The sequence below is a fragment of the Mus pahari genome, chromosome 2, assembly GCF_900095145.1.
Source record: "Mus pahari chromosome 2, PAHARI_EIJ_v1.1, whole genome shotgun sequence".
In the NCBI taxonomy this organism is placed as follows: domain Eukaryota; kingdom Metazoa; phylum Chordata; class Mammalia; order Rodentia; family Muridae; genus Mus; species Mus pahari.
Genome location: NC_034591.1, coordinates 138,168,203 through 138,188,530, shown reverse-complemented (window position 1 = coordinate 138,188,530; position 20,328 = coordinate 138,168,203). Strand labels below are relative to the sequence as shown.

General features: G+C 44.6%; 2 protein-coding genes across 4 annotated transcripts in view; both read left to right on the top strand.

Annotated features, from left to right (window-relative positions):
* The first annotated feature begins 4,739 nt into the window (after positions 1–4,739).
* On the top strand, positions 4,740–8,539 carry Gdf3 (growth differentiation factor 3). The gene is made up of 2 exons (XM_021191648.2): positions 4,740–5,131; positions 7,710–8,539. The coding sequence occupies exons 1-2, from the start codon at positions 4,861–4,863 to the stop codon at positions 8,537–8,539; spliced, it is 1,101 nt and encodes a 366-aa protein (XP_021047307.1). The 5' UTR covers positions 4,740–4,860.
* A 4,228-nt stretch (positions 8,540–12,767) lies between these two features.
* Positions 12,768–20,328, top strand: part of Apobec1 (apolipoprotein B mRNA editing enzyme catalytic subunit 1) — a 25,839-nt gene continuing 18,278 nt past the window's right edge. The window contains exons 1-3 of one of the 3 annotated variants that reach the window (XM_029535380.1): positions 12,768–12,851; positions 16,416–16,483; positions 20,049–20,198. The gene's annotated coding sequence lies outside the window, so the exon portion shown is untranslated. Of the gene's footprint in view, positions 12,886–16,415; positions 16,484–20,048; positions 20,199–20,328 lie in introns of all 3 variants that reach the window. The other 2 variants (XM_021191682.2, XM_029535381.1) reach the window with 2 other exon arrangements.

The following is a 20,328-nucleotide window of genomic DNA, read 5'->3' as shown; positions in this document are numbered from 1 at the left end:
CACACACAAACACACATATACATACACACACATACACACATGCATACACATGCATGTACATATATGCATACACCCATGAACATGTACACATCACACACAAATGTAATTAAATTAGCTTACATAGTAAGCCTGTGTGTTTTTAAGGTAACTTACAGAAACACAGGAGAGGGATTTTTATAGAATGGACTCTATTAGTGGCTATAGTAAGAAAATGTCTTTGCTTGGCCTGCAGCAATTATCTGTCTAGATGTCCTCAGGGATGTGGGAGTCAGGTGAGCTTCTCCCCCTAGATACAATATCAACCTATATATAATTTAAAGGAAATTTTCTTTTCTATGCACAGGTGTTTTTATGTGCCATGACCAGAGAGGGTAGTACAGGAGTCAGATCCTCTGAAACTGGATAGGCAGTTGTCAGTCACTATGTAGGTGCCGGGACCTGAATCCAATCCTCATCAAAAGCAGCAAGCGCTTTTTAAAAAAAATTAATTGCTTATTTACTGTTAGTTTTATGTGTATGAGTGTTTTGCCTGAATGTGTACCATGTGCATGTAGTACCCATAGTGACCAGAAGAGAGCGCCAGATCCCCTACAATTGGAGTTAGTGACTATTGTGAGCTATCATGTGGGTGCTGGGAATTGAATCCAGTCCTCAGTAAAAGCAATAGATTCTCTAAACAACTGAGCCATTTCTTTAGCCCCTACTTGAAGTGGTTTTATTGTTGTTTTGAAGTAGGTTCTTATGGTGGCTGGCCTTGAATTTGTCTGGCTTTAAATTCTTGAACTGTCTTTACTCTAGTCTCTTGAATGCTGGGATAGAAGCATTCCCCCTCACTCACAGCTTTAAAAAAATAAAGGAGGAGGAGGAGGAGAGGGAGGGGGATGAGGAGGGGGAGGAAGAGGAGGAAGAGGAGGAGGAGGAGAAGGAGGAGGAAGAGTAAGAGGAGAAGGGGGAGGAGGAGGAATGTAATAGAGGAAAATAGGCAACAGAATTTCTAAAAAAAAAAAAAAAAATTAAATTAAATTAACCCTGGAATGGTAGTGCAGGCTGGTAATCCCAGTATTCCAGACTTGAGGCAGAAGTATCTTTGAGTTCTTGGGCACCCTGGACTACACGGAGAAACAATAAACAAAGAAAACTGAGTGAGGTGGCTCTATAGTTGATTGCCTCCCAGGCTCAGTGGGAAGAAGTGCTTCTATCCAGAGGAGGCAAGAAGTGTTTGCGGTCCCAAGACCTTTGAGCTCGCTCAGTATGCATGCAGGCTGAGATGAAAGAAGCTCACAGAACAACAGCTCAGCCATTGTCACCTGAACATACCCACTCAGGACCCTGGGAGGGCAGAAAGAATGCCAGATAGGAATCCTCGACGCCCTGCTGAAGAGGTACTCGGTGACCAGAAGTCAAGTGTTAAAAGCAGCATTCTCTCCCCTTAGAAGGGAAACATGTTTGTTTTTCTTTAAAAAAATATTTAGCCGGGTCTGGTGGCGCAGGCCTTTAATCCCAGCACTCAGGAGGCAGAGGCAGGCGGATTTCTGAGTTCGAGGCTAGCCTGGTCTACCAAGTGAGTTCCAGGACAGCCAGAGCTATACAGAGAAACCCTGTCTCGAAAAACCAAAAACCAAAAACAAAAAAACAAAAAACAAAAAAATATTTATTTATTTTTATGTATTTTATGTATGTGAGTACACTGTTGATCTCTTCAGACACACTAGAATAGGGTATCAGATGGTTGTGAACCACCATGTGGTTGCTTGGAATTGAACTCAGGACCTGTGGACAAGCAGTCAGTGCTCTTAACTGCTGAGCCAGCTCTCCAGCCCAGGTTCTTATAATAGAATAAAATAGTTCAAAATATTCACATTCCAGTTTCAAAAACCATGAACAGTGTCTTGGGGACAGACTAGCCAGTTATTGTTACAGTAAAAGTGGTCAGACCTTGGGCCTTGCACCACACACACCAGGTGAACCCTGGAATTAACTGGCCGTTTAAATGAGTTTAAATGAGCCTCTCAATGGGGTCTGAGAATCTTTCTTTTCTTTTTCTTTTTCTTTCTTTCTTTCTTTCTTTCTTTCTTTCTTTCTTTCTTTCTTTCTTTCTTTTTTTTTTTTTTTGAGACAGGGTTTCTCTACTGGCTGTCCTGGAACTCTCTTTGTAGACCAGGCTGGCCTCGAACTCAGAAATCCGACTGCCTCTGCCTCCCGAGTGCTGGGATTAAAGGCATGCACCACCACACCTGGCTTGAGAGTCTTTCTAGTCAGTTTTTTTTTTTGGGGGGGGGGAGGGGGCAGTCACAGTCAGAAATTTGCTGGGGTGGCAGTGCACCCTGTAACCCCAGTACCTGGAAGACAGAGACAAGAGCATCACCAGAAGTTGGAAGCTACCATGGACCACACCTAAAGTTCCAGGAAGGTGCTGAGAAGGTGGCCCAAGGTTAAGAGCACTTACTCCATTTGGTTCCTGGAACTTGCATGGTGGTTCACAACCATCCATAACAATAGTTCCAGGGCATCCAATGCCTTCCTCTAACCTCTTTTGGCATAGACATATAGGCAGGCAACACTTACATACATAAAATAAACAGGTCTTAAAGCCATAGCGATGTAAGAAGATCCTATCTAAAGACTCAAAACAACACAACAACAACAAAACCAGGGGTACACCTTTAATTCCAGCATTCAGGAGGCAAAGGCAGGCAGATCTTTGTGAGTTCAAAGGCAGCCTGGTCTACAAAGTGAGTTCTAGGACAGCCAGGACTATACAGAGAAACCCTGTTTTGAAACAAAACAAACAAAAAGCCCAACCAACCAAAACGGCAGCAGCACCCTTAAATGTATGTTCTGCTGTGTAGAGACAGAGTTCAATGGCCTGGAACTTGCGAGGTAGCAGAGGATAGCCTTGAACTCATGATTTGCCTGCCTATGACGGGTCCACACCTCCCTTTCACCCTGTCAACAATTCTGTGCTTTTCCACACAAAGCTCCTTTGGGCAGTGTGAGTCCCAACCTGCAGACTTAGGACTGAGCCCCTCAACACGTTTCTGAAGCAAATGTATTGGTTTTAGCTTTAGTTGAGACAACATTCAGTGAGCAGAAATGAAGCATTTGATGCCACACAGGTGATACCGGATGGGACCAGAGCTCACCGCAGAACTGAGATCCTAGTCAAGAAGAATTTATGGTTAGACACTGAAATCTAGAAGAGGAAGGTAGGCTTTTTCGTTGGACGGATTGAGACAGGGTCTCAGTGTGCAGCCTAGGCAGCCAGGAGCTTCAGATGGGCTTCGAGGTCCTTAATCTCCTGCTTCAGCCTCCTGAGCAGCTGGAATTGTCGGACTGTAACCACTAGGCCCAGTTAAAAAACATTTTTGTTGTTGTTGCTGTTTTGAGGCAGGGTTTCTCTGTATAGCCCTGGCTGTCCTGGAACTCACTCTGTAGACCAGGCTGGCCTTGAACTCAGAAATCCACCTGTCTCTGCCTCCCAAGTGCTGGAAAAAAACATTTCTTTTTAAAGACTTATTTATTTATTATATGTAAGTACACTGTAGCTGTCTGTCTTCAGACACTCCAGAAGAGAGCGCCGGATCTCATTACAGATGTTTGTGAGCCACCATGTGGTTGCTGGGATTTGAACTCAGGACCTTCAGAAGAACAGTCAGTGCTCTTAACCGCTGAGCCATCTCTCCAGTCCCCCCCAATTTTTTTTAATGTTGGGATTTTTTTTTACAGGGTTACTGAGGATCTTGAGTGTCCACCACTGAGTAAACTGCCAGTTAGTGATTTTGTACTTAGACTCTGAAGTACAAAAGTATAAAAATGTATTTATATTGTTTTTAATTTTGCGTAGGTTGTGTGCCTGCATATGGGTATGTGCACATGCATGCAGGTGCCTGCTGAGGCCAGATGAGTCCAATCCCCTGGAGACAGCTATAAGCCGCCAGATATGGGTTCTAGGAACCAAATTTGGCTCCTCTGGAAGAGCAGCAAGTGCTTTTAACCACCCGAGTCATCTCTCCAGCCCAAACTGAGAGAATCATAGTGAACTGGGCGTGGCAGCACACATGACGGCTCAGTTACAGGTATTCTGGAGGGTTGAGGAAGGACTACCTAAACCCAGGATATTGACTCCCCTGGGAAAGATAGCAACCCCACCCCCACCCTAAGTTAGGTCTCTATGTAGCTCAAGCTGGCTTCAAACTTGCTATGTGATTGAAGTTGGTATTATATTTTTATTCTCCTATCTCTGCTTCCTGGGTACACTGGGAGCGATAGGAGGGCTAGATTAGAAGTTCAAATTTAGGCCAGTAAGGTGCCTCATTGGGTAAAGGCTCTCGATAATCTGATTTCAATTCCTGGGACCCATTAGGAAGGAGAGACCAACTTCTGCGAATTGTGAGCTCCGCCCCTGTACTGTCGGCAATCATACCCCACTCACAATAAACAAATAAGCATCTTGTTAAAACAGAAACAAGTTGAAGGTCAATCTAGGACACATGAGACCGCCTCTCAAAATCACACATATAATAAATTATTCTCTACTGTGCTCCCAGAAGCTATCTCATTGCCTTGCATATCACAGACACATTAATGTCTGTGTGTTGAATGTCTTCCTTTCCACTCATGCTGTACACTGCTGACCAGCCCGCAGGAGAGTAGGAGAAAACACACACACACACACACACACACACACACACACACACACACACACACACCCCACCTGTCTTTTCACATTGAATTGCTTCTGAGGGGCTGAGAAGAGAGCAATTCACACTTGATTACTTCCCAAGCTTCTGAATTGAGCAGAGGAGGCTAGACCGCTGAGCTGCGCTCCCCAGAGGCTGCACTACCCCCGCTCAGACGACCATGCAGCTTTACCAAAGGCTTCTGACTCTTGGCTTCCTTCTGTTAACCCTGCCCTGGGGCCAGACATCAGAATTTCAAGACTCTGATTTTTTGCAGTTTCTGGGATTAGAGAAAGTGCCTTCACCTCGCAGGTTCCAACCTGTGCCTCGCATCTTAAGGAAGATCATCCGGGCTCGAGAAGCCGCTGCCGCCAGCGGGGCCTCGCAGGACTTATGCTACGTGAAGGAGCTGGGTGTCCGTGGGAACCTACTTCGGCTTCTCCCAGACCAGGGTAAGGAACCCGAGGGTTTATCAGAGAAAAATCTCAAGTGGGTGCTGTGGAGCAGGGAGGGGAATACAGACGGGCACCATGGCTGGCCGGAGTCTGGGCTAGGATCTTGCACATTCTGTCTCGGTTCCAAGATCAACCCAGAGGAAGGCACGTGTTTTTATCACCTCTCCACGCTAGTCTAACTACCGCGGTGCCGGCTTAGCAGAGTTTAATTTACAGTTAACAGAGAGCGGGCTTAGACTGTAGGTCAGCGTTCCGAGAGCTAGATAATATCACATCTTGGGTGAGACCGAATTCAAGGTAGGTTTAAAAGTCAGCGGTTCCCCACCACCTCCCTTCTCTCTTCTCCTGCTTGCTCTCTCCCTGTTTTTAATGTTTTTGTGCATGTCTATCCTAAGAGTTCAGAGATGTCAGATCCCTGGAACTGAAGTTATAGGAGGTTGTGAGCTGCCCAACCGCATGGTTGCTGCAAACTGAGCTCCGGTCCTTTTAAGCATGCAGCCATCTTTCTTTCTATCCCCTCTGTGTTACTTTTGTTCCATGCAGAAGCACGTCTCTGTGTAGCCCTGGTTGTCCTGGAACTTGCTATATGTATACCTTAGAGCAAGATCCACCTGCCTCTGCTTCCCAAGTACTGAGTGCTAGGATTAAAAGCCAGCACGTCTCTTGATTTTATCTATTTATTTATATTTTATTAATTATTTTATTTCATTTTGTTTGTTTCTTCAACACAGGGTTTCTCTGTGTAGCCTTGCCTGCCCTGGGGATCTCTTTCTAGACCAGCATGGCCTTGGATTCAAGAGACACCCCCTGCCTCTGCCTCTGCTTCCCAGGCACTGGGATTAAAGGCACGAGCCATTATGTATGACTTGACTTTTTAAAAATACAGACCAATGGTATTCATCTAAGCCACAGTCACACTCTTATAAAAGTTTGAGGGACTGCCATTCCATAGCTTTTAAAACTGACTGACCACCAAATTGCACAAGCCACCAGTTTGATGTTTTAGCCTTAGGCTGTCTGTCCTTTCTTTCCCTACTTGATTCTTATTCAAAGTTGGAGACTCTCAGAGCGTCCACATTCCTGCATCGGCATTCAGATGCATAGTCTTTCTGGTAACTGTTTTTTTCCTGGCTTGGGTGGTTTTTGTTTTGAGACACTACCCTGGTCTACAGCGCAGACTGGCCACAAGTTTTCCAGCAATCCCCCTGCCGCAGTTTCCCAAGGGCTGAGATTATAAAGCGAAGATGAATAAAGGATTTGGATATGTCTTTGTCCCTGAAGCCTTTAATGGATACTTTCTGGGAGTTAGACTGGAAATGGCCTTGAGAGTGCAGATTATTAAAAGTCTACTCTTTCAGAGTTTCAGCTGACCATGGTACACACCGTTAATCTCAGCCCTCGGGAGGCAGAGGCAGGTGGATCTCTTCGAGGCTAGCCTGGTCTACAGCCCAAGTATCAGGACAGCCAGGGCTGGGCTGTTACATAGAGAAACCCTGTCTCAAAAAACCAGCACCCCTCCCCCCCCCAAAGAAAAAAACTGCATGGATCTCTGAATTCAAAGCCAGCCTGGTCTATAACCAAGGCTAGACAGAGAAACCCTGTCTTGGGGAAGGAAAAATAAAAGAGTTTTTAGAAGAGAATTAGTTAATAGGAAGGAAAAGTCCAAGACTGCTTTGAAGAGGAAGTTGATGCAGAACCTCCTACGTGGCAGTTGTTCATTGTAATGAAAGGGTCTCAAAGTCATGGGGCGTGGCGTGGGGCAGAGCTGGAGGTGTGAGGGACGCTACTTAGGAAACTGGTGTGTGTGTGTGTGTGTGTGTGTGTGTGTGTGTGTGTGTGTGATGGGAGGTGCTGGGGATTGCCTAGTGCCCCTAAAGTTCTGGGTTTGAGCTCCAGCAGAGTATAAACCAGCTGTGCAGCTCCAGCAGAGTATAAACCAGATGTGCAGCTCCAGCAGAGTATAAACCAGATGTGCAGCTCCAGCAGAGTATAAACCAGATGTGCAGAAAGAGATTTGCTGTCTCAGAACTTTTCAAGTAGAGGCAGGGGGATCAGAAGTTTAAAGCCATCCTTGGCTATATAATGGCTAGCCTTGGTTACATGAGACCTCATCTTTAAAAACAAAACAAAACAAACAAACAAACAAAAAAACAAACTCAGCCCCTCCAAAAATAAATAAATAAATAAATAAACCCCAAACTTGGGAGTGGGGAGATGGCTTAGTGTGGTGATTACCTCATTTACAAGCATGAGGTTCAGCAGCCTGGTACTGCATGTCCTTCTGTAACCCCAGCATTCTGGGGGCACATACAGACAGGTCCCTGGGGTTCACTGGCCAGCCAGTCTAGCCAAGTTGGTGAACCCCAGGTCAGTGAGACCTGATGTACTAAAACCACGGTAGACAACTCCTGAGGAGTAGCACACATCTGGACTTGAATAAGGAGGACTGGGGAATAGTCTTCCCAGAAGGGAGCGTTTGACTGGAGCTAGGGGTCCTGCACATTTCTGCACGAGCACACGTGGTCCGAAGTAGAAATGGTTGTAATGGCTCTCAAATGCTTCTTTTTGCTTCTAGGTTTTTTCCTTAACACACAGAAACCTTTCCAAGATGGCTCCTGTCTCCAGAAGGTCCTCTATTTTAACTTGTCTGCCATCGAAGAAAAGGCAAAGTTGACCATGGCCCAGCTGACTCTAGACTTGGGGCCCAGGTCCTATTACAACCTGCGACCAGAGCTGGTGGTGGCTCTGTCTATGGTTCAGGACCGTGGTGTGTCCGGGCGATCCCACCCTAAGCTGGGCAGATTGCTTTTTCTGCGGTCTGTCCCCGGGCCTCAAGGTCTGCTTCAGTTCAACCTTCAGGGTGTGGTTAAGGATTGGAACAGCAACCGACGGAAGAATTTGGGTTTACACTTACAAATTCTGCTCAAAGAGGACAGATACTCTGGGATAAATGTCCAGCCTGAGAACTCCTGTGACCGGCTGATACGCTCTCTCCATGCCTCCCTGCTGATGGTAACCCTCAACCCTCAACACTGTCACCCTTCTTCCAGAAAAAGGAGGGCGGCCATCCCTGTCCCCAAGGGTTTTTGTAGGAACCTCTGCCACCGTCATCAGCTGTTCATCAACTTCCAGGACCTGGGTTGGCACAAGTGGGTCATTGCCCCTAAGGGGTTCATGGCAAATTACTGTCATGGAGAGTGCCCCTTCTCAATGACCACATATTTAAATAGTTCCAATTATGCTTTCATGCAGGCTCTGATGCATATGGCTGACCCCAGGGTCCCCAAGGCTGTCTGTGTCCCCACCAAGCTCTCGCCCATCTCCATGCTCTATCAAGATAATGATAAGAACGTCATTCTCCGACATTATGAAGACATGGTAGTCGATGAGTGTGGGTGTGGGTAGTCTCAGGAATAGGCTAGGAATGTGCTTAGTGTAAATCCTTTAATAAAACTACCACCCCACTCTTGGCTTATGGTCTCTTGAATCGGACACGTCTGTCATCATTTTAATGATCCCCAGAATTACACACGATTAGGTATGACTATGGACCCCTTCGTGAGCTTAGCTCATTTGTGCTCATTATGCATAACAGCTGGGCTTCTTGTTCTTGTTTGAAACAAGGTCTTACTGTACATCCTTTGCTGGCCTTGAACTCACGGCAGTCCTCTTTCCTCTACCTCCTGTGTGCTGGGATTACAGCTGTGTGCCACCAGGGCCAATTTTTTTTTTTTTTGAAACAGGAAACATGGTCTCTATACTAGGCTGTCCTATAACTATGTAGACCAGGCTAACCTCAAACGCACAAGAGATCAAACTGCCTTTGCTTCCTGAGTCCTAGGATTAAAGGCCTCACTATAACATATTCTATCCAATTATATATCTTAAGATTTTTTTTTTTAAGATTTTTTTTTTTGTTTTTGTTTTTGTTTTTGTTTTTCGAGACAGGGTTTTTCTGTATAGCCTGGCTGTCCTGGAACTCACTTTGTAGACCAGGCTGGCCTCGAACTCAGAAATCCGCCTGCCTCTGCCTCCCNAGTGCTGGGATTAAAGGTGTGCGCCACCATGCCTAGCTTCACTGAGCCATTTCTTAAGACCCAGAACTTTCATATGATCTTACAGCTTGGATTACTTGCTTTCTTCACTATGGAATCATGGGCTTTTCCTGTGTTGTGTTTTGTTTTCTTGAGACAGACTGGAGGCCAGCTTTTCCTGAAAGCTCCCTTTGTAGTGCAGGAGCATCTTGACTGTAGACCCTGCACAGCCCACCTCTCCCATGCTGGGATCTCAGGTATGCACCACCACACCCAGAGCTTCCTTTTGTTTCGGTTTCTTGAGACCGTTTCACTCTCTAAACTGGTTTCCAAGCTTCTGAAATTCTGGGATTGTAGGCATGAACAACCAACCATGCCTGGCTTTAAAATTTCTTTTTCTTGCCAGGCTGTGGTAGTGTATGCCTTTAATCCCAGCACTCAGGAGGCAGAGGCAGGTGGATCTCTCTGAGTTTCAACTCATCCTGGTCTACAGATAAGGTTCCAGGACAGCCACACAGAAAAACCCTGTCTCAAAAAAACAAAAGTCTCATTTATCCCAGATTAGTTTAAGACTCCCTTAAGTAGGTGGGAAAGGATGACCTTGAACAACTTCGCCTTTTCTTCCTTTTCGTGTGGTTGTTGGGAATTGACATGTTTTAGGACCCCTGCTCGCTCTCGTTAACCCTGCTCACTCAGTCCCTGCTTGCTCCAGCCCAAAGATTTATTTATTTTATTTTATTTTATTTTATTTTATTTTATTTTTTTTGGTTTTTTCGAGACAGGGTTTCTCTGTGTAGCCCTGGCTGTCCTGGTACTCACTCTGTAGACCAGGCTGGCCCCGAACTCAGAAATCCACCTGCCTCTGCCTCCCGAGTGCTGGGATTAAAGGTGTGCGCCACCACACCCGGCTCCAAAGATTTATTATTATTCATAAGTACAATGTAGCTGACTTCAGACACACCAGAAGAGGGTGTCAGATCTCATTATGGGTGGTTAATGAGCCACCATGTGGTTGCTGGGATTTGAACTCAGGATCTTTGGAAGAGCAGTCAGTGCTCTTACCTGCTAGGCCATCTCGCCGGCCCAACCTTGAACTTCTCACAGAAGTGTCGTAGCTATAGGCGTGTGCCACCATACCTGGCTTGTGTTTATGTGGCCCTAGAGACTACACTGGGCCCATACTCTACCAACTGAGCTACAACCTCAGTCCTCTTCGTTTATTTGTTTGTTTGTTTTTTAAATTTTTATTTATTTAATATATGAGAGTTCTGTTGCATATACATCTGCCTGCCTGAAGCCAGTGCTCTTAGCCGCTGAGCCACCTCTCTAGCCCCAACACCTGTTTTTTTTTTTTTTTTTTTTTTTTTTTAGTTTTTCAAGACAGGCGTGCCACCATGCCTGGCTCCAATTCTTTCTTCTTCTAATTAGCTAGAGTTGTCCGCTTAACACAGCCCAGAGTTATTATCTCAGGGCGACTCAATGGCGAGTTGCCTTGAGCAGACCGGCATTCGGGTTATGTCCGAGGACATTTTATTGATTTTCTTGAGGACAGTTGATTGATGTGAGAGGACCCGGCCCACTCTGGGCAGTGCTACCCCTGGGCAGGTGGACCTGGCTTGTATAAGAAGGCTGAGAGGCTAGAGAGATGGCTCAGTGGTTAAGAGCATGCACTGCTCTTGCAGAAAACCAGAGTTCAGTTGCCAACTCCCATGTACTCTGGTGCCAGTAAATCACACACACACACACACACACACACACACACACACACACACACACCTAAAAATAAAATAAAAAAATAAAAAATAAAATAGGGAAGAAAAGAAGAAAGAAAAGCAGGCTGAGCAAACCATGAGGGAAAAGCCAGAATTCAGCATTTCTCCATTCTTTCCCCTTCAGTTTCTGCTTCCTGTTCCTCTTTTAAGTTCCTGCTCTGACTTCTCTCAGTGATGAATTGTTCTCTGGGAGTGTAAGATGAAATAAGTCCTTTCTTCTCCAGGTTGTTTTTGTTTGTTTGTCACAGCAATAGTAAAGCAAAGCAGGACCTTTCTATAAAAGTTATTAAAAGGGAGGCTGGAGAGAAGGCTCAGCAGGTAAGAGGTGATTGTGGCTAAATTTTGGGCACTGGAGTTCAGAACCCAGCAACCTTGTAACAAGCATGGTGTCCTGCAAACACCCCTCACTCTGGTTCTGAGGGATCCTACACTCTCTTTTGTGTCTTTTGTGTACACACACACACACACATACACACACACACACACAATTGGGCTTTTTGTTTATGTGAGACAGGGTTTCTCTGGGTCTCTCTGGGTCGTCCTGGCAGTCCTGGAATTCTCTCAGTAGGCTATACTGGTCTTGAACTCAGAGATCTGGCTGCTTCTGCCTCCCATGTGCTGGGATTAAAGGTGTGCACCACTATCGCCTGGTTCAAAAATCATTCTTTTTACACATCTATAATCCCAGCCCTTGGGAGATAGAGTTAGGTGGATCTCTGAGTTGGGGCTAGCCTGGTCTATATAGAGAGTTATAGACAGCCAGAGCCACATAAAGAAACCTTGTCTCAAAAAGTAGGAGGAGAAAAGAAAAAAAAAATCGTAAAAACCTTATTGAAAGGATATTGATGTAAGAAGGAACCAAACTGAAACCATTTTGAATAAAACTTCCATTTTGAATAGAGGTCAAATAAAGTTTAAGTTCCCAAGACCTCAGTGTTGAGCTGACATCCTGTCAGGCAAGTTGAGACATGATTGCCAGGCAAGTCTCCCACCACAGTTGAATAAACCAAACAATAGGAACAGGATAAATGTACCATAAAGACAAGTTCCTAAGGAAGACCTCTGTCCCCAAATCCTAATTTGTGGGATAACTTGGCCCACTCATTTGCCACATTCTGGGTGGTGGCGGCGGTCAGTTTTTGCTGCCTGATTCAAATAAAGATTTTGCTATGCTGTATTCTTGTGATGGCTTTTTTTTTTTTTTTTTTTTTTTTTTTTTTTTTGTTGTTTTTTTTTTTTTTTTTTTTTTTTTTTTAGATTTTTACACCCTAACATTTGGATACCAAACGATAACCTATTTGAGCCCTTAAACTGAATTAGCAGCACTTTCAGTCGTCTGGACTCCCGGGGGTGAACCTGTATTCTGGTTTCTAGTTTGAGCCTGTCTGGGACCCAAGAAAGGTGAAAGTGGACGCAGCACTGCTCCTAGGGTCAGAGGTGGACAGGAAACGGCCCGCCTTTTCACTGGTTTCCACTGAGGGAACATTTGGTTCTGGCTCTGGGCATGCGGGATTGCCCATATCTGTCTGTCTGTGTCTGTGGTTTCATTTAGTTTGAATGTTGCTCTGTGTTTTATATCTGGAAAAACGGGCCAAAGTTCATCTGCTGGCTGTTCACCTCTTGACTTTGTATTAACCCATCTCAATGATTTTCGGGGGGGGGGGGGGAAGCGGCTGAATCGGGCCAACAACAACAATAATAATAACAACAAAAACTGATAAACTGGCAGAGAGTCCCGCACTGCTGGTAAAGCCCCGCCTCCTGCTCGCCTGACTGCTAACCCCAGCCGCCTGATCTACTCTAAAAGCCGAACCAGCAGCTCCTCAGCTCTCTGTGGTCAGGAAGCCAGAGCCTACTCCTGCTACAGAATCACGGTGCCCACGAGCGTTGGATTCTGCAGGCAACAACAAGGTGCGCTCCTCCCTTGAAATTAGATCAGGAAGAAGTAAGGAAAGTTTTGTCTGTTTGAATGTATAAATGTATGTGGCCGTGCATGTTTGTTTCTGATTGCACTATGTTCTGTATATATTGGTTATAAGATCATTGGCTTATAAGTCGTTGGGTATGGTTAAAAATTTATAGTATCTGTACCAAAAAGTTAACTTAAAACCAGTAACTCAGGGTTGGAACCATTGCCCAACACATGGAATGAACCAGCCAAGGAAACGGGTCTCCAAAGATACTTTTAAATTGGAATAAGATTTTTATATAATTTCTGCTCTGTCTTAAAAACCAAGTTTATAGAAAAAAAAAAACCTAGGAGGTATTTAAGCTGCATCTTCATGCGTTCTTATACAAGAACTTTTCTTGCTGTCAACTAAACTTTGTAACATAAAAATAACACACTTATAATAATAACTTTTAATAACTAACCCCTTTATAATAAAACACTAAGTTGCTTACACTGTTAAAATTTGGTTTTGCCTTCTAAGAATTATGGTTATACTCCATGTCTTCTTTCTTTAAAAAGGTACTTTGTTTTTCAAAAAACACACACTTGAGAGATTTTAAACTACTTTAACGAAAATTTTGGAATTTTACCAAAAATCAACAACTGGACATTTTAAAAACAGCTTTAAAAAATGTTTTCATTTATAAATCTGTGAAACATTTTAAAGTTTATCAGATATTTTATTGTAATGTCTTTATTAGTATGTAATCTTTATGAATGTATAAATAAAAGACTAAAAATTAGGGCCACAGCTTAACACCAGAGACTGAAAAATTCCTGTCTTATGATGCAATAAAACAATGACCATAGGCAGTCTGGTGAAGAACTCGGATACTAGTGTTATAGCATTAAAAAAAAAATTGAGAATCGCTGTTTAAAAATATGTTTCAAGATATAACTTAAAGAAAATAGGGCTGGAGAGATGACTGCTCTTCCAGAGGTCCTGAGTTCAATTCCCAGCAACCACATGGTGGCTCACAACCATCTGTAATGGGTCCGATGCCCTCTTCTGGTGTGTCTGAAGACAGTGACAGTGTACTCATATAAATAAATCTCTAAAAAACAACTAAAAATAGATGATGCTTGTTTAACTCAGATAAGCTTGAGCGATACTAGCAGAGAGCTGCTGAACATGGCATTTAAGGTATTTAAACTTACTATGACAGAGACTCTCAGACTCTAGTAATGACCCCCAGGGTCTCAAGACAATGGACACAGGAACAAAGGACTCCACCTGGACTGTGGTGAGACTAACCACTGGAGGTAACTGCCCTGATGCCTCACCTGCTGCTAGGGCCCGACCTGAACTGTGGGTGAGCAGGACACTGGAGAGTTGATTTTGCCCAGACAGGATGATGTCAGTCCCTTCTATGCTCCCCCTCCACAGGAATGTCTCTGATGCCGTCCTGATCCCTCTGCCCCCATTGCCATGGAAACCACAGGAGCCTGGGATAACTGTTTAGGTGATGGAATACGGACTAGTCCCTGACGTTTTAACTGACACAGGCCATTTAGAGCCTAGTTCATCCTGCTCAGGTCTCTCTGAGCCCATTGATGGCTAAGCTAACTGTTGCTTTATCAGTTGGGCAAAACAGCGAACAATCAGCTCCTTCCCCCCAAGACCACAGTCACCTTGTTAGTCCACTAATTAAAGCTACCAGGTCTCTTATTTAAAAGGGAGGGGGCAGGCAAACAGGTTTGCCTTGATCACAGGCTTCATGTTAAAGGATAAACAGTTTTCAGATGCAACTTTACGCTAAGAGAACATACTTTACAATGACTGTTCTCGATAACAACTACTTATGTCTCTGGTAAATGAAAAAGAAAAAAATCCAAGACCATGCCAAAAATCTAAGGATAGAAAAACTTAAATAAGTTCTAAGAATCTCAAAAATAATGTAAACTATGTAGAGGCAAGGAATGTTTCAGATCTCTTTCCCCTGCTGTGCTGTTATTGCCCCGAGGTTTCTGAAGTTTAAGATTTGATGGAGCACTGGCTGCTTATCGCCCAGTCACCAGCCCAGGATTCTGAGCTTTCTCTGTGCTCTAGGTATAGCTAAAAGACGCTTTTCATTGGATTAAAACATCCCTGTCTAATCTATGTACCCTGTTCTCTAAACAAAAGCAGCAACAGCAACAACAACAGCAACAACAACAACAAACGTTCATGCCTTTTAAACCTAGAACTATAGTTTGTGCTAGGACTCAGAGGCATCAGTCTGCTCCTGTTGTTTGCAAATGTGTGTTAGTGATTTATCTACAATATGAATTTCAATACAATGGTAATGCTGATATATCTCCTTTTTTTTTAAACTATAAATTCATGCAAGCATCAGGGAGTCAGAGAAGTCATAAGACCTGGATTCACCTGTCATAGGTCAAATGGACTCCAGGGAAGTGCAGCCTGAGTTTCTGCTAATCAGATGCTTCTGAAAAAAATGCCCTATTGTCCATCATTTGACCGGCACTTTCAGCCTTCCTGGGCCTTAATGACTGAAAACAGTTATAGAAGAGAGTACATTGTCCCTGCCCTCTGACAGGCTAAACTGCTAAGTCAAAAGTAAATTCCCTTAGGGAGAAACTTGTTTCTATGCCTCTGGGCTAGCCCAAGACACCTGGGCTAGCCCAAGATACCTTAGTAGAAACCTACTGTATAGGGAGGAGCAAGGGAGACAGGCTGGAAACTGGTTCAGAATCTCTTTGATTGGGCCCTTTGTTGACCGCCATATTTACTACCTACCGTATAAGGACCACTGTCATTCCTTTTCCTCCTGCTCCTCATCGGGCCTTGATTCCCAACTCAGTCAAGCTCATGGTCCTAAGAACCCAATACAATCCTTTACTCTCTGAAACAGATACTCAAGGACTTGAGTGATGTACAAACACACAGAGAGGGAGTATAAGAAGGAGCCAACCTGAAGCCATTTTGAGTAAAACTTCCATTTTGAATAGGGGTCAAGTAAAGTTTAAGCTCCCAAGACCTCCCTTGGAGACTGGCATCCTGGTTGGCAGAAAGAGAGATGTATGTGGGTGGCTGGCATCCTGGTTGGCTAGTTGAGACATGAATGTGGGCAAGTCTCCCCATCACACTTGAATAGCCAACTAATGAGAATCGGGTAAGTGTGCCACAAAGACATGTTCTCTTTTCCTAAATCCGATTGGTGGGATAGGGAGAAGTCCTCTATCCCTAAATCCTGATTGGTGGGATGACTTGGCAGAGCTGCTTGTGGTTTTGGAGCTTAAAACCTTCAACATTCTGGCTCAGGGATGCAGTTCAGCTCTGGTGGAGTCTGTCCTGGGGCCCTGACCGACCAGTAGTGGTCGCATACAATACATTTTTGCCATCTGCTTAAGTACTTATTAAAATGAAGATGCAGTCAGCCCTAGTCTCTGTTGTTGTACCTGATCGGTCAGTTTTTGCTGCCTAATTCAAATAAAGATCTTGCTTTAGTGTGGACTCTTGTTGTTCTTGGGTCGTTTTTTTGGATTTTTGGACCTTAACAATGGTTCTTTCCTCTTCCCAGGACTGCCCGTGGTTGATTCGTTCTGCTTCTGGATTTTTCATATTAGCTCCGAGGACATCATGAGCCAGGTATGGGTGTATTTCTCTACCTCCAACCCCTGTGATACCAGAACGTGGGAAGTAGAGAAGAGGGTCAGGAGTCCCAGGCCAGTCTGTGCTACATGCACCTATCTGGGGGAAAAAAACCCCAAACCACAACAATGTGGGCTGGTAAGATACTCAGTGGGCAAGAGGTGATTGCTACTGGGCCTAGTGACCTGAGTTTGGTTCTCAGAATCCAGAGGTGGAAGAAGGGAACTCACTCCAGAAAAATGTCTCTGACCTCCTCCTGGGCCCTGTGTGTCCACTCCTTCTATTACATGGGCCCTCGGGATAGAATTCAAATCTTTAGACTTGCCAGCAAGTGCCTTGACCCGCTCATCCCACCCACCTTGCTGGCCATGTTTTTAAATTTAATTTTAAAAGCTTTATTTATCATTTATTTTATGTTATGTGTGTCTGTGTGCTTGAGTTTGTATACCACATGTATGCAGGAGCCTGCAAAGGCCAGATCCCCTGGAACTGGAGTTACAGACAGTTGTAAGCTGCCACATGGGTGGTGGGAACTGAACTTAGATCCTTTGCAAGAACAACCAGTGCTCTTAGCTCCTGAACCATTTCTCCAGTCCCTATTTTTAAGTAAGGGGTGGGGCATAACTACTGGGACACTAGTGATTGCTCAAGAGTTTTCTTCTTGTTTTTTTTTTTTGTTTGTTTGTTTGTTTTTTTAATTAGTTTGTGAGATAGGGTCTCATGTAGCCCAGGCTGAAATCACACCATGAAGCCCAAACAAGACCTTGGTACTCCTGCCTCTCTGTCCCATGGCTGGAACCGCAAGCATGTACCACCACACCTGCCTAAACCGTTACTTCTTGCTCATTTTCTTCTCTATTTAAAACAATGTTGAAGCTGGGCGTGGTGGCACGTGTCTTTAATCCCAGCACTCGAGAGACAGAGGCAGGTGGATTTCTGAGTTTGAGTCCAGCCTGGTCTACAAAGTGAGTTCCAGGACAGCCAGGGTTACACAGAGAAACCCTGTCTCAACCCCCCCCCCCCCCCCCCAAAAAAAAAAAAAACGTTGAGCACTTCCTTTATGGTCAAGCACACAGTAGTACTTTGTTTATGAGCAGAGAATCTGGACCATGTGACTGTAAAGATCTGCTCCTGGTGATGTGGCTTAAACCAGCTGTCATCATCAATGTCCTTGCTTCATTGATTTTATCATTATTTTTGTTGCTTCGGAGAGGGGAAAAAATGATTAGAAATATTACCTGTGACAGTATTCTCTCCTCCACTCCTTTGACCAGGCTTCTTTGAGTCCCTGCCACCACTCCACACAGCTGGTCTCTTGAGTCCTGGTCACACCCATTGGACCAGAGCAGCATTGGCTATTTCTATTTTGATGTCCAGAGCACTGGGAAGGAATTTGACTACGGTCTCTGGTAGAATTGATATCCCATGTCTGATCTGGCAAACATTCTACTGGGTTTAGCCAGCTTGCCCTGCCCTCCTTTTCTGGCTATTCAAATGTCCCTGAAACTCCTCATTCTCTCCTACATTCCAGGTGATGTCGTGACAGGCCCCAGACCTTAGCACAACTAATTGTATGGTGGAAACCCCATTCAGACCTTAAAACCCAGCACACGGGCAGTGCCACCTGCCAAAAAGAGAACAAAGTCCATAGTTCTGGGAAAGTCCCTGAGTGTACTCTCCTGGCTTTTTGGATTCCGTAATTGTGCTTCTGTCTAACTGTTCTTGTTAACTGAAGTATGTCAACCCAGGACATGGTTTTGTGCTTAAAAGCTCAGCCTGAGAAAGGCTTGGGTCTACACTGGGATCCTGAACACCCAGTATTTTTGCCAGCTGGCTAATAAAGACTTTCTATGGGCTTAAATTCCTATCTTTCTATTGGCTCAAACCCCAACCCACAAACCCCAACCCACTAGAGCAGTCTTCTCTGGTGGATAACCCACAACAATGTCTTGTCACCCTGACTGGCTTCAGGGAGGATCCTGTTTGGGACCTGGCTTGTAGCTCAGTGATACAGGGCAAGCATAAAGCACTGGATGCAAGTCCTACACCGAGACTCGGCTATGTAACTTGACTGTGCTCCAACCCCCTTGTTGCTCCACTCTCAGAACCTTGCATGTGCTTTCACATCCTCTTTTTCTTGTATTTAAAATCAGAGTTTTGTTTGAATTTTTAAGAGTTTTTTTTTTAAATGTGTGTGTGCACATGTGTGTAGAGGTCAGAGGACAACTGTCAAGGGTCAACAAGTGGGTCTAGGAAATTGGTGGGACTCATGTCATCAGGTGTGGCCAGACCTGCCATTACCCACTGAGCCATACTGATGGCCCTTGCTTTGCTCCAGAGACAGTGTTTCATGTATCTCAGGCTTGCTTTGGAGTTCTATTAATATATAGATAAGGGTGATCTTGAATTTATAATCCTTTCCCCTCCACCTGCCAAGTACTGATACAACAGATATCAACACTATGTCTAGTTTATATATGGTGCTCCAGACAGCACTCAAGGCTTCATGCATCCTAGGTAGGCATTCTACGAGTTGAGCTACATTCTCAACCCCAGACACAATTCCTTGTGAACAAAAATTTATCACCCCTAGTTTCAACCTTTACCCCATCTCAGTACAACTTGTCATTCTGAGAAAGAGCACAGAGAAATATTGTTAAGAATAATTGCTTCAGGCTAGTCTTGATGGAGCACACCATTAATCCTGGCACACTTGAGGCAGAGGCAGGTGGATCTCTGTGAGTTCTAGGCTAGCCTGGTCTACATATGGAAATTCCAAACCAGTTATAATTTTATAGTTTGCCCCTGCCTCAAACAAAACAAAACGAAAATTAGCTACAAGCTACTGTTTTCAATTCTCAGAAGGTAAATAGTAAGTCAGGCACAGTGGCTCATATCTGTAATCCCAACCACTTGGGAGGCTGAGACAGGAGGACCACCATGAATTCAAGTCCAGCTTGATGTACAGAATGAGACCCTGTCTTAAAAATTGAAAAATAGGGCTGGTAAGATGCTCAGTGAGGAAAGGCACTTGCCATCAAGCCTGACAACCCGAGTTCAGTCCCTCGGACCTACAAGATGGAAAGAAAGGACTGACTCCTTAAAATTGTTCTCTGACCATCCACATGCATGCTGGATACACACTTGAGTACCTGCATATGTATACGGTCTATGCACACATAAATTTAAAAATTTAAAGATTTGTTGCTGTTGTTGTTGTTGTTTCTTTTGTTGTTGTTGTTGTTTTTTTTGAGACAGGGTCTTATGAGTAGCCCTGGCTATCTTGGAACTCACTATGTAGACCAGGCTGGCTTCTAACTCACAGAGATCTACATGTCTCTATGTGACATGTAGCGGAGTAAAAAAAGAAAATGCCATTTAGATATGTTTAGATATGTAAAATAGCTTAGTCAGGAACACCACCACACCCAAGGCTGCATGTGATAACCAGAACCCTGTGATATCACTCACTCAAGACAACCAGACACAGGACTTGAACTCTATCAGCAGCACTCCATATCTAAGCAGAACAAAGGCAATACAGTACTCTGCCCTTCCCCAGGACTGCTAGAGACACTGGGGAGAAGCCGCTTCCATCTGCCCTGCATCTGTAGAGCGTCCAGCATCCTGACCCATTAATCAGAGACTACTGTCTGATTTGCCTTGACTCACAGAGTCTGAACCCGACCTTCAGCTAAGATACCTCACACAGGTAAGCAGCCTCGGGGAGATAGGGTTAGGGGTCACAGCTAGGAACTTAAGAGTATGACCTTTGCTGGGAGTGGTGGTACACGCCTTTAATCCNAGCACTCGGGAGGCAGAGGCAGGCGGATTTCTGAGTT

Coding starts and splice junctions, on each gene's coding strand:
- Gdf3 (XM_021191648.2), top strand. CDS start 4,861: ATGCAGCTTTACCAAAGGCTTCTGACTCTTGGCTTCCTTCTGTTAACC. Junction 5,132..7,709: donor TCGGCTTCTCCCAGACCAGG/GTAAGGAACCCG, acceptor TTTTGCTTCTAG/GTTTTTTCCTTAACACACAG.